The sequence below is a fragment of the Equus przewalskii genome, chromosome 24 (assembly GCF_037783145.1).
Source record: "Equus przewalskii isolate Varuska chromosome 24, EquPr2, whole genome shotgun sequence".
NCBI classification, from domain to species: domain Eukaryota; kingdom Metazoa; phylum Chordata; class Mammalia; order Perissodactyla; family Equidae; genus Equus; species Equus przewalskii.
In genome coordinates, this window is record NC_091854.1 from 12,707,424 (window position 1) to 12,721,846 (window position 14,423).

The following is a 14,423-nucleotide window of genomic DNA, read 5'->3' on the forward strand; positions in this document are numbered from 1 at the left end:
AATTACAAAGCCAGTTCAGTGGGAGTAGTAAGTGAAGAACTCAGGGGAGGCTGTGGCCAGAATCAGATATTAGATTTTAAGATTTCATAGGTGGAACTATTCTAGGTCATTACTATGTCTAGACTGTGGCCTTGGAAGTATTAGGTCAAACCCATATTCCTCCTTTTTTTTTTAATTTATAAAAAGACACTTTCATGATCCAATCCAATAGTTTGCTAATGTTTAGTGGTGATGGGATGAAGATCAAGGAATTTTGAGTATAAGATATGTATTGCTTCATTTATATAGATTCCCATACCAGGCAGAGTGATTTTAGAAGGTAAGAGAGGAGGAGTCTTATGACTCAGGTGCCTGTCTTGAGTGAGATTGGTAGATGACAGTGAAGAGAAGAATTGAAGGATGGCTTAGATCAACGGCACAGGATGGAGGCTTAAAAAAAACCAGACATGAGACTAGGAGTAATGGTCTAGTTGGAAGTTGCAAATGGGAGCTTGGAGAATAAATTTCTCCCCACCAACCCCTGGCACTTGGGTACTGGCAGAAGGAGCAGCCTCTTCTAGAGGAAAGGGAGCCTTCCAATAAGAATTCAGGCTCAGTTAAGTAAAAAGGCACAGAAGACACTCACAGAGGAAGCAGAATAAAGCTGTGGTTCCATATGAGAAAACCTGGGTAGGATGTAGACCTTTATTTGAAAGTCCTAAATTACCAATGTCTAGGATATATTCACCAGATTTACCCAATCACTTAATCGGCCTATCAGAAACTAAAAGAACTAAGGTTATTGTGGAGTAGTGGTGGCATAAAGCAAAATTTTGGCTTATTTTATCACATATGACAATCCCAATCCATTTTGCAACAAGCTGCCTTATAACCCAGAGTACGTAAGAATGTTTTCCTGTGCTGTTCTCTACTTTGTGTCTTGTTTCCATGATGACTTTTACCTCTTTTCTCTGAAGTAACATCACACATTCCTATGCAGTTGCCAACAATATTCCCTACTACATTCCATTGAGTTCACCCAAATGGGATATTAAAATCTCAGTGAGTGACTACTTAGAAATTTTCTGGGCTAAACCCATGGCGGTCATGTTCTATGCGAATGAGATAGAGGCCTCAGACTCATTTGTCCACATGGGGCAGGTTAGCAGCCTTCTCATCAAGCATGTGCCCTAGTTTGGTTTTGTAATTTCAGAAGAAGACTTCAATCTGACCTTCTGTCTATTTGATTGGCAAAACACCTGGATGTGCCCTGAAAAACTGGTCATAGAAAATAGCCTAAAGGACAGGCAATCCCTTCACTCCAAATTTTATCTTTGGAGCAAACTCAAGAGGTACTTGCTAAACTTGCATTGTTTGGACCCCTGTGTAATTGCTTTTCCTGAACAATGCTGGGGTGTTACTCCATTGTAACACCACTGTGAAGTGTGATTACAGTGAAGGATGTTGTGATCAGCACTACATTAAACTAGGTGTGATTATTATATGTATGTTGATGAGGCCGCAGCCCTTGACATCACAGTATCCTAACTTATTGAGGATTCATAGGTGAAACTTCACTTGGGTCTCAACTGGGAAAAGCCATGCTTCTCTTGAGCGTTTGGTTTGTTTTGCATTTTAGACTCTATTAATTTTGTTGATCTATATGTCTGCTTTGTTCTGCCTGCTTGGAAGCTCAAAATGAAATGTGTGACCTGACTGTAGCAATTGTACAGAACATTATATCAGGCATTGCATGTGCTAAACTTTCCTCTAGTTTTTATTCTATGTCCACTACAATCCATTTCTTTATTTTCTATATTTTTAAAATTATGTTTGTTGTATGTATCTCTAAGATGCCTCAAATTCTGCTTTGAAATAAGGAAAGTCTATGAATAAAGACACAAGTTTGGAGTCTATGTGGAAACAATCTCCTAGATATTTTGTTTTCAGTAAGAAAGCCACCCATATCTTGAACTCATTATGCTAATGAACTGAGAACTTGAAACACCTTTCACAAGAATACTTTCCCTTGGAGGCACTGGAATCTGTGATTAGTCCTTGATGGGGACGGCCACACTGTCAAGTCTATGTGGCTCCTTCCGTCTTCTTCCCCTTTCATCTGTCGTGCTCCTAGCCTCTTCCACCTTTATTCACTCCTTCACGTGGTCCTCAAAGGCCCACTTCTCAAGCACAGCTCTGATTATATCTGCCTCCAGATTTATTAAAAAAAAAAAATCCTCAGATCTTCTTCATTGCCTTCAGGAAAAGGCCAAATCTTACACATGTTCTTGGATAATCTAGTATAGGCCTGGAATATAGTAGGCAGCTGACGAACATTTGTTAAATGAACTGAATTGCATTACAGGAGATAATGCATACAAGGCAGAGCACTTGGCACAAAGTACACAATAAATGTTTATTTCTTAATCACTCTCCCTTCACACCTGGCCTGAACCTTCCTTTCCTACCTCATCTACCACCACTGTGGCTTTAATCATGACTGACCCTTGTAATTTCATCCAGATGACAGACATTCCTATGCCTATGGAGCCTTCACCACACTGCTATTTCTTTCTACAATGCAATCTCTTCCCTAAATGCATAATCTTTGCCCAAACCTAGAGAAAAGAATACATCTTCCTGGTGATGTTGGTCAAAATCTCCTCTAACAAGCCATGCCTTCTATATTTATACAGTTTGACCTGATTGGGCATTTCTGGCATCTTTCACATACAATTACATGTTCTTTTTTAATGAGCAAAGATCCTTAACATAAATTAAAACATAATTCCATTTGTTGATACGTGCACCCCTTCTTTTTGGTATTCAAAATCATTAAGAAATGACTGAGCGACGATTAAATTTTAGATTGGAATGGATAGTTTTAATACATACGTATCCAGTTGTTTAGCACTTTATTTCATTCTATTACCCCCTACAAGAAATCAAAAATACATTTTAGAAAATTTTATAATCAAAAGAAGGATGGGTGATTTATTTATCTCATGAAAACTCAGCCCAAGGCTACTGACAGCTGCAATTCCCCTAGCCACTTCCACATAACTTTTAAAATGTGAATGCCAGGAATGGCGCTGGTGATATTACTATCAGGACAAGGAAGAGAAGGACTAGGTGTCTCTGGAGGAGTCTGTGGGGGAAGAAACAATGATACTTGTGCAATGTTGGAGATTTCTGACTCCAGGTCGACCTCATCAACAGCCTGAATAGCAATGAAAAGATCCGTGCCATTTTCAAAAGCAATGTTTTCTGGTTTGAAGACAAAGACTTCCTCAGAGGTGGCCTCCTTTGGGATGAGATCAGTAGTGTTCACTTGAAGCGAATCATTGAACTTGTCTCTGAGATCAAGAATATTTGTACTTATTCTAATGATGTACCTGTCAGCTAAAAAAAAAAAAAAAAAGAAGGACATGGCTTGTAATTCTTAAGTCTTAAAGAAGTTTTAAAAGTCTGTTAGAAACTATATCACCATCCCATAAATTTCCAATGAATAAATGTAATCGATGGTCTGTATTTATAAGCATTCGTATCCTTTTTACACTCTTGTTTGTGTATCTCAACACAGGGATAAATGTAGAACTGGATCGGGCTTGACTGAAAGCCTTGGGCAGAATTTCTGGGCATAATGCCTGGCTGAGAGAGGATGTTGTTTAATTACTGCTTATCATTTTATTATTTATAGAGCAGTTTTCAGTATCAGTGCTTCTCAAACTTTAATGTGTATACGAATCACCCAGGGATCGTAAAATACAGAGTCTGGTTCAGTAGGTCTGGGGTGGGGCCTGAGGTCCTACGTTTCTAAGAAGCATTCATGTGATTCCCATGCTGCAGTCTACAGACCATACTTTGAGAGCTTTCTTCCAAAGGACAGCTCTGCTCCACAGATATCTATGTTCTATTCCCAATCCTCTCCAGGAGTCTTTACTAAAAATGGAGTTTATTAAAGGACAGTTTGGCAAGATTTCAGAAAAAGGCTGAGGATTGCCTTTTCCTGGTTGGAACCTCTTACACCTAAAGTATACTAGTTTTTCAGATTCTAAACCTCTCATATTAAAAACTTTCATTTCAGAGGAAGTTCGAGATCCCTCTTGCCTTCTGCTCTCCACATGCATCACAATGTGCCTGCCGGCCTCACTCCCTTCTGCACTTCTGCTTGGCTGCTAAACTCCTTTAGAGAGAGTCCACACCACGTTCAGCTTACCCCTTCCATGATCGTAATCGTCCCCAGGAGCTGTCCAAGTCAGATTAATGAGACTGTCTCCTTGGATTTTTGCCTTCAGGTCGGTGATTTGACAAGGTGGGAAGAGATCAGGAATGGGAGCGTTTGGGACGTTGGAGGCCACAAATGAACCTCCCGAGGATGTTCTGCTGAAAGGCACTTGCTTGCTCAGAAGGTCATCGATATTGATTTTAGGTCTCGGTGGATTCCATATTATTTCACCTGCGTTAAAAAATTCCTCAATATGTGGTAAGCAACACCACCAAATGTCTGTACTTCCCTCCGTTTTGTTACCGGGTTATCCTCTTCCTACTCTTCCTTTCCCCTTCATTCCTCCCACACACAAAATTCATTTCAACTGTTTGGTGTAAAGATCCCAAATCAAGTTGAATCAGAGTGAAAAAAATCAAAGAGAGAATCACAGTTAGCTCACAGGCATTTCCTGGATATTTAGTGGAATAACGTTCATAATTTCTTTTCGTGATGTTTTTCCTGGAATTGTTTCTTTCTCCATCTTTTTGCCTGATCTTACCCTTTTTTTACCCTTTCTCTTTTTGCCTGATCTTACCCTTTTAAAACGTGAGTTTCAATACCATCTCAGTTCCAAACCTTGTCAGAATGCCTCAAGAAATCTCTTCCACTCAGATAATACTACAGGTTTCATTATCTTTCTTATTTATTCAGAATTAATCATCTGGCCCTTCAAGAATTTCATTCATTATTTATTCTGTGCATTTTTCTTTCTCTTTCCCCACGTTTGTGTTTTATCTTTCTTATTCGATTGCTATTTCTCATGAAATGCTTTATGTTATGGGTTCTAAAATTTTACGCTTTTGAAAAACTTCTGATTTTGTCAATGAAATAACGGGAACCTAGTTCTTGTAGCAATACCAATTTCCTTCACCTTCTTGTTGAAATATTGTGTAAAAGTAATCTTGGAATTCAAAAATACCCTGAACTCCTCAATCAGTGGAGTTCTCAGACTCTCTTTTCAATAAAAATATTCCATAATACCCTAACATAGCATTACTTAGAATTTGTTTTCTCATAAACTCTACGTCTTTAGCCCTTGAAATTTTTGCTGTAAAGACAAATTGATCTCCATACCATTAATCTGGTCTTGGGCAACTATGAAGTGAGTTCTTTAGCAAGATCAGGGTTAGTATTCAATTCAACAATAGAGACCATCTCTGTTGGTATTAAGGCTCATCAAGGGATAGAGGGAGGAACATGGCTTCCTAATGCCAAGCCAGGTACTATTGTATTAGTTATGAGGACCAATAATCCCTCTAGCCTCTGTTTCCCCATCTGTAAAATGGGACGACTAGGAGAATGAGATGTACTAATGTAAATAAACCACTGAGCATAAGGCTGGATATAGCCCCCAAACCAGTCCCCTCCTGCCTTCTTCCCCTAACCCAAAAAGAAGGAAAAATGAGTGAAATATTTGAAAGAGCTTTGGAAGCAACACTGTCTTTTAAAGCATTTTTTCCCTATAATCACTTTGGCATGAGGAGACACCTCTTGCCTCCCAGTCCTCTCTTTATCGAGCACACACCTAAGTAAAGAGAACAATGGGAAGCTTCTTGAAGGAGCTGTTTTTATTACACATCGGTGCTGGGAGAAGACCCGCCCGGATGGAGTGGAGACTGATGGGAGACAAGTCCTGGAAGCCATCAGGACCCAGTCTCTGTCCCAGTTCCGGCTCTAGTCCAGGGCAAGTGTTTATCACCAAGAGTGGTGTGGGACTGTCTGTTTCCTGAAGCATAATTTTCCCGCCTGCTTACACGTGGGCTGTGTGCTGGCAGGTGTTAGTTTCGTCTACTATTCTCCCTGGTCTAAGCAGGAGGAGAGAGGAGAAAAAGGAGACAGTGGGTTTGTGGTGATATTGATGTAGTTGACAAGCCCTAAATTGTTATTTTTTATTCTATGGAAAAGCCTATATCAGTGAAAAGAGCTTCATTACAAAATGTTTTAAAGTTAATTAAATAACAAACATTTATTGAACACTATTTACTATTTACCAGCAATAGCTTACTAGATGTATTTCCTTGTTTATTCCTCATAACTATCCTATGAGGTAGTTACTATTATTATCCTTATTTTATAAGTGAGGAAAGTGAAGCACAAAGAGATCACCTAAAATACTTTAATTAGTAGAGGCCAGGGCTTTGAACCAAGGCAATCAAAACTATGTTCAATCTAGTGTTTTCAACTGAGGGTTATTTTGCCCCCTAGAGGACAGTGGACAATATCCGAAGACATTTTTGATTGTCATGACTGGGGGCCTACTTCTGATATCTAGTGGGTAGAGGCCAAGGATGCTGCTAAACACCCTACAGTGCACAGGATAGCCCTCCACAACAAAGAATTACATTGCCTAAAACGTCAATAGTGCCAAGGCTGCGAAACCCTGATTTAAGCCTGCACCATTCTCCCCATAGGCTTAATGGTTTTCTCTTGATCCTAAGCCTCTTACTCAAGCCAGGGGTGTTATTACAGATTACTTACCATTCTTCATCCTGCCAGCTCTGTACATGGCTCCATTCTGCTGGGATATCCCCATTTGTCTGGCTGCGTTCACTCCTCCAAGAGCCCACACTTTTATACTGTATCTACCATTTGTATTGTAAGCCGTAAAATACCTTGAATAGATACCGTCATCCTTAGTAGCATCAGCACCTTGACACGGAAATGAAGGAATTAATGAATATCCTAAAGGTAACTTGGGATTTGTATATTTCCAAGTCATACGTGGGTAAAAAAAGCAAATTTTCGAAGCAAAGATAATCCAGCATTATCTCCAAGACAGTTTAGGATTTGACTATGTTAAGGATGGGATGAGATCTACTTCTTCTTTTACCAGTGTGTGGGGTGTGTGTGTATGTATAGTTTCATATATGTACATTTTGTCTTCCTGACTTGTCTTTCTTTGTGAAATCAGAGATCACGTCATATGTCTCTGTTACATCCAATATAGCACAATGTAACTACTCAATAAGTATCTGTTGAACTGAATTGAATTGCTGTACATTACTGGAGAGAAAAAAAAATGTTATATGATTATTTTTAAAAATCCATGACTTCCCAAGGTAGATTTAGGTAGGAAATTCATTTACAGAATTTGTTCTAATGAGATTACTTGCATCACAGTAAGCAGTCAAGTTCCTTCTAAAGAAAAATGTAGAATTCTCTTTCTCTCCCTCCCTCTTAGATTTCCTAAGTCCAAAGATAATGGGCAGGATTTTCATTTTGGGGGCAAGATAATAAAGAATCCATATGGATATAAGAGTCCCATGGGACTGTACTTGACTCCCCCTGTCCTGCTTTCTACATGTGAAAGCCTCAGTTTCTTCATCTGTAGTGCAGGGATAATAATATCTCAGACGTGTGTGGTGAAGATAAAAATGAAGATATGTATCTACATATATCTTCATACAAAACACTTAACACAAAATAGCTATTAATTTTCCTCTTTCCCTTCTGGGGGAGTGTAGAATACCCTCTGACAGCTCTCAGAGTCTCTGAGCCTATGGAGCTTGAGCCACTAACGTGTGTGGGCTTTGCAGAAGCTAAAGGTAGGCTCGTCTTCACGTTTTCCAACATTTTGAAATATAGGAATTGTGGGGAAGTAGAGAGCTCTCCCAACCAAATGCCCCAGTGCTGGACTCCTTGCTTCTAACTGTCCTCACCAGACCATGCCCTCTTGCTGTCCCATGGTTGCTTCTTGAAAAAGAAAGATGTATTTTCCAATTTCTTGGGTGGTTACCTGCTCCATTGTCCAATAATTCCAAGGTAACTGTTTTTCCATCCACTGATTCTATCAGGGCTGTGACAGTGGCCCTGAGAATTGGTAAGCCTCCTTGGTGAATCTTTGCATAAACCACCACAGGGCTAGGGAATTTGCCTGTGTCTTTGTTCACTTTCGAGGTCACTGTAACTGGAGGCAAGGTAGCACTTGATGCACGGGAGGTGACAGTCAGAGTCAGGGTTTGGGAGCTTGCTTGCAGACTGTAAGTCCAGGTGCCAACCTAACCAAAACAAATGGAGACATTTCCAGGTAGTAACTATAGGTGACACAGATCTGACTTCAATGCCATCTATAGGAACAGCCCATCTGATACAAGCACTTTACAAGCATATCTAAGAAGACCTTTGATACGCTGTCAGCCAAGGGAAACTTGGGTATGTTTGGACTAACTACATTGTTCTTATCATCACAAAAGTCCTAGTTGGGGAAAATGAGGTCTGAAAGCCATGTCTTTCTCTCCGTCTTGGTTTCTCAAGAGCAGGATCAAATTGATGGGTTCCTGAGGTAGAGAAAACAGTTTTCATGATCCCAAAGCTTCAAGGATCATTTTGCATCTTGACTACTACATAATTTGAAGGTTCTCCTTTTAATACCTGGAGAAAATAATACCCATTTCCTTTCTTTTGACTCGCTGTTATACTGAGTGATTTCTGTTGGATGGAGATTTTTCCTTGTTCTCTCTTTCATTCAACATAGACTCTCCTTTTGGCAACCACCCACATTTAAAAAGCTATAATTATTCAATAAAAACTTTATTTTATCTTGTCAAATAGTGGCAAGGAAGAAACCTGACCCCATACCTTGGCAGTGCCTGGGACCTGGAGGTAGGCCATTTTGGTATTTGTGTCTACTACAAAGCCATCTTGTTTCTTTCCACTGGGATCCCAGAGAAGGATTTGAGGAGGTTGTGATGTCCAGGTGATGAGAAACAGAGTGTCATTTCCCACAGTGCTATCCACAATCACTGTTCCGTTCATCCACTGACTGTTCTGGAGGGTTGATCCCCTACTCACAAGCTGGTAAAAAAAAAACAACTCTTTACTTTCTGGAGAATACAGCTTTCATCACATAGTCTCTTCCATTCTGCCCCCAACTCTGAGTTGCGCCATTAGAAATCCTCCAGTGATGCCTGAGTCCTTGGTTTGGTATTTAGGACCTATTATGATCTAATTCCAAATTACCTTTCCAGCCTTAGTTTCTACAATGTTGATTTCTACACCCAAACCAGACTCTCTCCCCAAATGATCCTTTGACTCTATGACTTTAACATACTCTCTGCTTTTCCTGTAAGTCCGTAGATTCATCTTCATTTGTCTAAGCCTCACCCGTCCTTCAAAATTCAGTAGGAAAATCGCTTTCTCCATGAATCTTTCTCTGATGCCCATCTCACTTACCAGCTGAAAATGATCTCTCCCTCCTGTGAGCTACCATAGAATCTTACTTCTATCAGTCCTTTGACATCCTCACATTGTGTTTTGCTTTATACCTACTAGTGTACACAGTTCATCTCATTTACTGGACTATACACCCTTAAGGGGGCTGACTAGGACTTATTTTCACCCACATATGGTTTTTCTGAATTGCAAATAACTAATTGCTAAGTCAAGTATCACTGCAGTCTCTGTGATGACAAATGAAAGAAGTCAATGGCCAAGGCTGATTTGTTTGGAGTAGAATGAAGGAGCTGTGGAGCAGGGATTGAGGTGGCAAAGGGGTAACAGGACTTGTAGAAAGTGTGATTTTTGAGGATTATCTCCTAGATAATTATTTATTATCCTTAAATTGATATTTATTAGAAGACAAGGTGGCCTGTCATGGGGCCAGACTTTCTAGTTTCATAGGTAGATTATGATCTTGGATGTGGAGAAAGTGAAGCCTCTTAGATCTCATTCTTATGGCAGGTGAGTAAATGAGTCCTGCTTATTTTTCTCTCTTTCTCTCCCTGTTAGGTTTCTTAAATACAAAAATAATGGTCAGAAACTGCCTGACTGTGAACTTGTCCTTTCATCAAAAGTTTATTACTTTTCTAAGATGCATTTCTCTCATTTCCAAATCAGGCTGAAGAGTTTAGTTTTCCAAATCTGAAGTAGGATAACCCAAATGAGTGTAATTGCTGTCTCCTTTGATTGAATAAATACTACATTGATAGGCCAGAAAGCTTATTGTTTTGAAATCTATTATTTGGCTTTGATATTATGTTATTCCTTTACTTTTATCCAAACTTTCGCAATAAAAGTTACAATTCACACATGTGAGTACTGATTGTTCACTCTCTCTGGTTTAAAAGTTCATGTGAGTAATTTTTGCAAATGTTAGAGATGAGCATTTTAAAATACACCTGTCCTTTTTTTTTAATAATCTCAAGACATTTAAAAGAAAATTTGGATTTCTTGAAATTTTGGAACCAGAAGGCCCCATAAAAGTTTTATGGTTCATATCTGGCTGAGAAACTGTGGCCTAGAGAGGTGAAGCTCTTTGCCCAGGGTCACAGAGTTAATGGCAGACCCAGGACCAGGATCCAGCTGTCTGGACTGACACCATGGGCTTTTCGTAGTACAAAGAACTTCCTATCCATTATATGAAAATCTTGGCAAATATTTCAGGGAGTTGAGGTAATGGGAAAATAGAGCAAGTAATCCCTGAACATATGTCCCAGAAAATTTGTGTCAAGATGATCTACTTTGGAGAAAATTTCGAGTCAATTATATTGCTATGGGTGCTTGTTAACAGATGTTAAAAAATAATTCTTGGACTCATTATATTTTATGTTGCAGATTTTTATGAGGCAGTTATTTAGTATTGTTTCCAAACAAGTAAACACTAGTTGCCTTGTTTGAATGAGCATTATTGCATTTTAGGAATGTCATCTAATATCAGGCTAAAACTTCTATTCTAATTTTAATTCACTACTAGAAGAATGTAGAACCTAAAACTTTTAGCCATCCAACTCTCCATCTTTGCTATGATATTTATGAACACAAAAAACCAAGGAGGAGCTCTGACCTGGATGGAGTGCTGAGAGACAGCTCCGTTTCCTGACGAAAGGGCTCCGAAAGCATCAATGAGGCCATTGTTCTGAGCCTGATCCGAAGCATATGTCTGTAACCCTCCTAAGATGCAATTACATTACCAGAAGTTATTTTCTAGAAAGCAAGTATTTAAAACATTTTAGCTGTTGTTAAGGTAGCATAATACATGAAATAAATACTGTTGTGTTAGTAAAGTCTTAATAGACCAACATCAAATATGTGTCCAGATTAACTCAGAAGTTGACACTAATTTTTTAATTCTGCTGAATAATAGCGTCAGCAACATCTCAGTCGTCTGGCTACTTCAACTATCTGCAAAGCAGCCATGAATCTCTGATAGGCCAAAATTAATGTCAGAAAATTCATGTTTTAAAGATCATGCAACTTCATATGAGAGACTCCATTAAGCCTTACTCCAAGCCTATTGATTTATCCTTATTTTAAACATAATCCTAACAAGCTTGACTTTTGAGTTTCTCCTAAATTAGAAAAAATGTGTATGTGACAACAGCAAGAAATAACAGCTGACGTGGCACAGTTATAGAAAAGTAAAATATATAGTAAAAATGAGATTATACAACAGGACCAGCAATCCTGGGCTGTTTAGAACAGATGCAACTAAGATAGTTGATGTGAAAGAACATTTAACTATTAATGCCATCTGAAGTCTAAGGAAGGTATTTCAATAATGCTGCTGGTGCCCTACCCAGATCCCCTTATCTATGCAAGTGCTTCTCTCCCCAGCTGCTTTAAGTGTTAGCTGCTGATGGCACATAGCTACCTCTTTTCCAGAGAAGTGCCTTACCCAAAGGGGCCACCCTAGTGACAGAAATAGCATGGCCTCTCACCTCTGCCCTGCCCTGACAATCCACAGCTACTGACTGATGGACACAGTGGTACAAAAGGCCAGCTCTCTTGCTTCAAGATTGGACCAACTCTGTGATGCAATTCCTAATCCAGAGCCCTCATGGGGTCAAGCTTCAGCTAGACTGTGCACTCGTTTTCCTGTCCCAGCCTGCTTCCCTCCCTCCCTTTCTCCTGAGAGCTCTCCGATACAAATCACAGATACGCAAATTCCTGTCCCAGCCTCTGCTTCCAGGAAGCCCCGCCTGAGACAGGCAGTATTAGGAGCAAACAGTTCTGCCGGTTAGCTGCCTCAGGAGGCAACTCGGCATAATAACTGATATCCATCATGCTGGCCCTGAGGAAAAAAAAGAGAAAAATATGTCCACTATTCTGCTACAGAAGCCAGGGACACATGGGATCTATTTTAACCATCTGACTGTGTATGAGAGTTAGAAGCACAATATATTAATGTTTGAGAGAGAAACTGTACTGTATTCTACATTCTCGGAGTGACCCGTGAGGCTCCGCAGGCCCTTCTCCCTTCTCCTGCTACTCCTTGTTAAACTCCCAACTCAGATGCATCTTCCGGGACCCTTCTCCTTCCCCACACACAGTTAAGGGCTCCCGACTTTGTGCCTCATTGTACTTTCTGTTGCTAATAGAGCACTTGTATTGTGGTAGTATGTGGTTAGTCGCTTGTCATCTGTGGTCCCTGGGTCTCTTGGCCAGCTGCCCACTGGAAGTGAGTGGTTAACCTATTAGATTCTTTCCAGTCCTTATAAAGTGTCTGGGAAGAGAGCCCCAAGTTCTCACTGGAGTGCTATGCTGGTCCCATCTTCACCAGACTGCCCTAATCCTAGAACCAAGGCCTTAAAATAAATGGGTGGAGTCACTTCTAATGGTCATGTGGGGTGAGGGCAGGTAGTTGGCCCATAAGATTACCCTTGTCTCTCCCCATCCCACCCTTCCTCTGCTCCCCAGTTCACTGGAGCTCACAGTTCTGTGGAAAAGACAATACAGTGGGACCCAGCGGACCATCCCTCACCTGTCATTTTAGACAGCTCCTCCAGTTCTGCTGCTGCAGAGGGCCCCAGGGCCACTGTGTGGATGATGGCTCCACTTTGCTTCACCTCGTTAAAGCATGAGCTTATAGTGTTGTCCTCTCCATCAGTCAAGAGCACGATTTCAGATCCATCTGTTTTGTATTTCTTCCTAATTACCTGAGGACATAATTCAGGCCATGAGTTATCAGACTCAGGGTGGCCAAGGTGTTTGGGAAAACCACACTTAAAGGGAATGAGAAGAAAAATTCCAGAGGGAATAAACAAAAGTGTCTGGGAATGGTCAAACATCTCTTTGTCTTGAAATGATACAGTTTTAAATCAGCAGTGTTCATGGAACCTGAGGCTGGTCTTTTTTCTTGGTTAGCCTGCTGCAGAGAGGGCTCTATAAAGAGGATGCAGGGCATTTCCAGGGAGGGACAGGCCTGGAAGAGCAGCATAGAAGGTCTTTCTAGTTTCCTTCACATGATCCCTCCTTGGCAGACTTTTAGAGGTTCCCAGATGCCTTCAGAAACCACTGTCATTTAAAGGTGATAATATTTGTGGGATATTAGACTCAGGGCAGATGTTAGCTTGTATGATGTTCCCCAGTCTGACCATGCCAGCTGTTTGTGGTTGGCATTGTTTCTGATTGGTCAGTACCCAGGTCACATGAGTTATTAAAATTTTTAATATCCTCTTTGATTAAACGGAAATATTTGTTCTTATTAACCCCCAGTTCCTAACTATCTTATGATAGCTATGTCTCAACTATTCCTAATAGATACAGATTACAGTTTTTTACATGGTGTAGAGAAGATGGTCCTTCTGCCAATATTGGATAAGATTATGATAGAAGGAAAATTAGGTAAAAGAATAATGTTATCCATTTAAGAAGAGGAAGGCAGGAGCCAGCCTGGTGGTGAAGCTGTTAAGTTCCCGCGCTCTGCTTTGGGGTCCTGGGTTTTGCCAGTTTGGATCCTGGACGCAGAGCTCACACCACTTATCAAGCTATGCTGTGGCAGGTATCCCACATATAAAGTAGAGGAAGATGGGCACGGATGTTAGCTTAGGGCTAAGCTTCCTCAAAAAAAAAAGAAGAGGAAGGCAGACATCCACTCTTCACCTAAAAAGAGTGGAAGGAGACACTCGGAAGTAGGAGAAATAAGCAGTCAAGCCTAAGTAACCTCCCCTCTCTGGACCAGACCTTCAGAAAGGGAAGACATCTTAAGTAGGTTGAAGTGAAAGCTGAGAGCAGAGGAGACTCCCACTCCACTCTGTTTGAACTCTGAGAAAGGACTGCCACACAAGGGAAGAGAGAACTGTGACTGCTACTGTGTGAAGGGGACCAGAGCCCAAAGCCTGTCAGGTGTGGCCATGGCCTCAGACTGACCAAGCTGAAGGGCCCGGGAGGCCTGAGAAATGGCTCAATTTGGATTCACTTGCCCCTCTCCCCATCACTGCTACGTGTCCTAGAAAAC

At 40.6% G+C, this 14,423-nt stretch overlaps 1 protein-coding gene across 1 annotated transcript in view; it reads right to left on the reverse strand.

Annotated features, from left to right (window-relative positions):
• Positions 1–2,841: 2,841 nt before the first annotated feature.
• The window catches only part of CLCA1 (chloride channel accessory 1), a 28,209-nt gene continuing 16,627 nt past the window's right edge, over positions 2,842–14,423 (reverse strand). The window contains exons 8-14 of the mRNA XM_070592795.1: positions 12,948–13,122; positions 11,031–11,137; positions 8,828–9,043; positions 7,986–8,247; positions 6,728–6,898; positions 4,199–4,438; positions 2,842–3,381 (exon numbers count right to left, since the gene is read on the reverse strand). Coding sequence (XP_070448896.1) covers positions 2,993–3,381; positions 4,199–4,438; positions 6,728–6,898; positions 7,986–8,247; positions 8,828–9,043; positions 11,031–11,137; positions 12,948–13,122 — 1,560 coding nt within the window. The 3' untranslated portion in view covers positions 2,842–2,992. The remainder of the gene's footprint in view (positions 3,382–4,198; positions 4,439–6,727; positions 6,899–7,985; positions 8,248–8,827; positions 9,044–11,030; positions 11,138–12,947; positions 13,123–14,423) is intronic.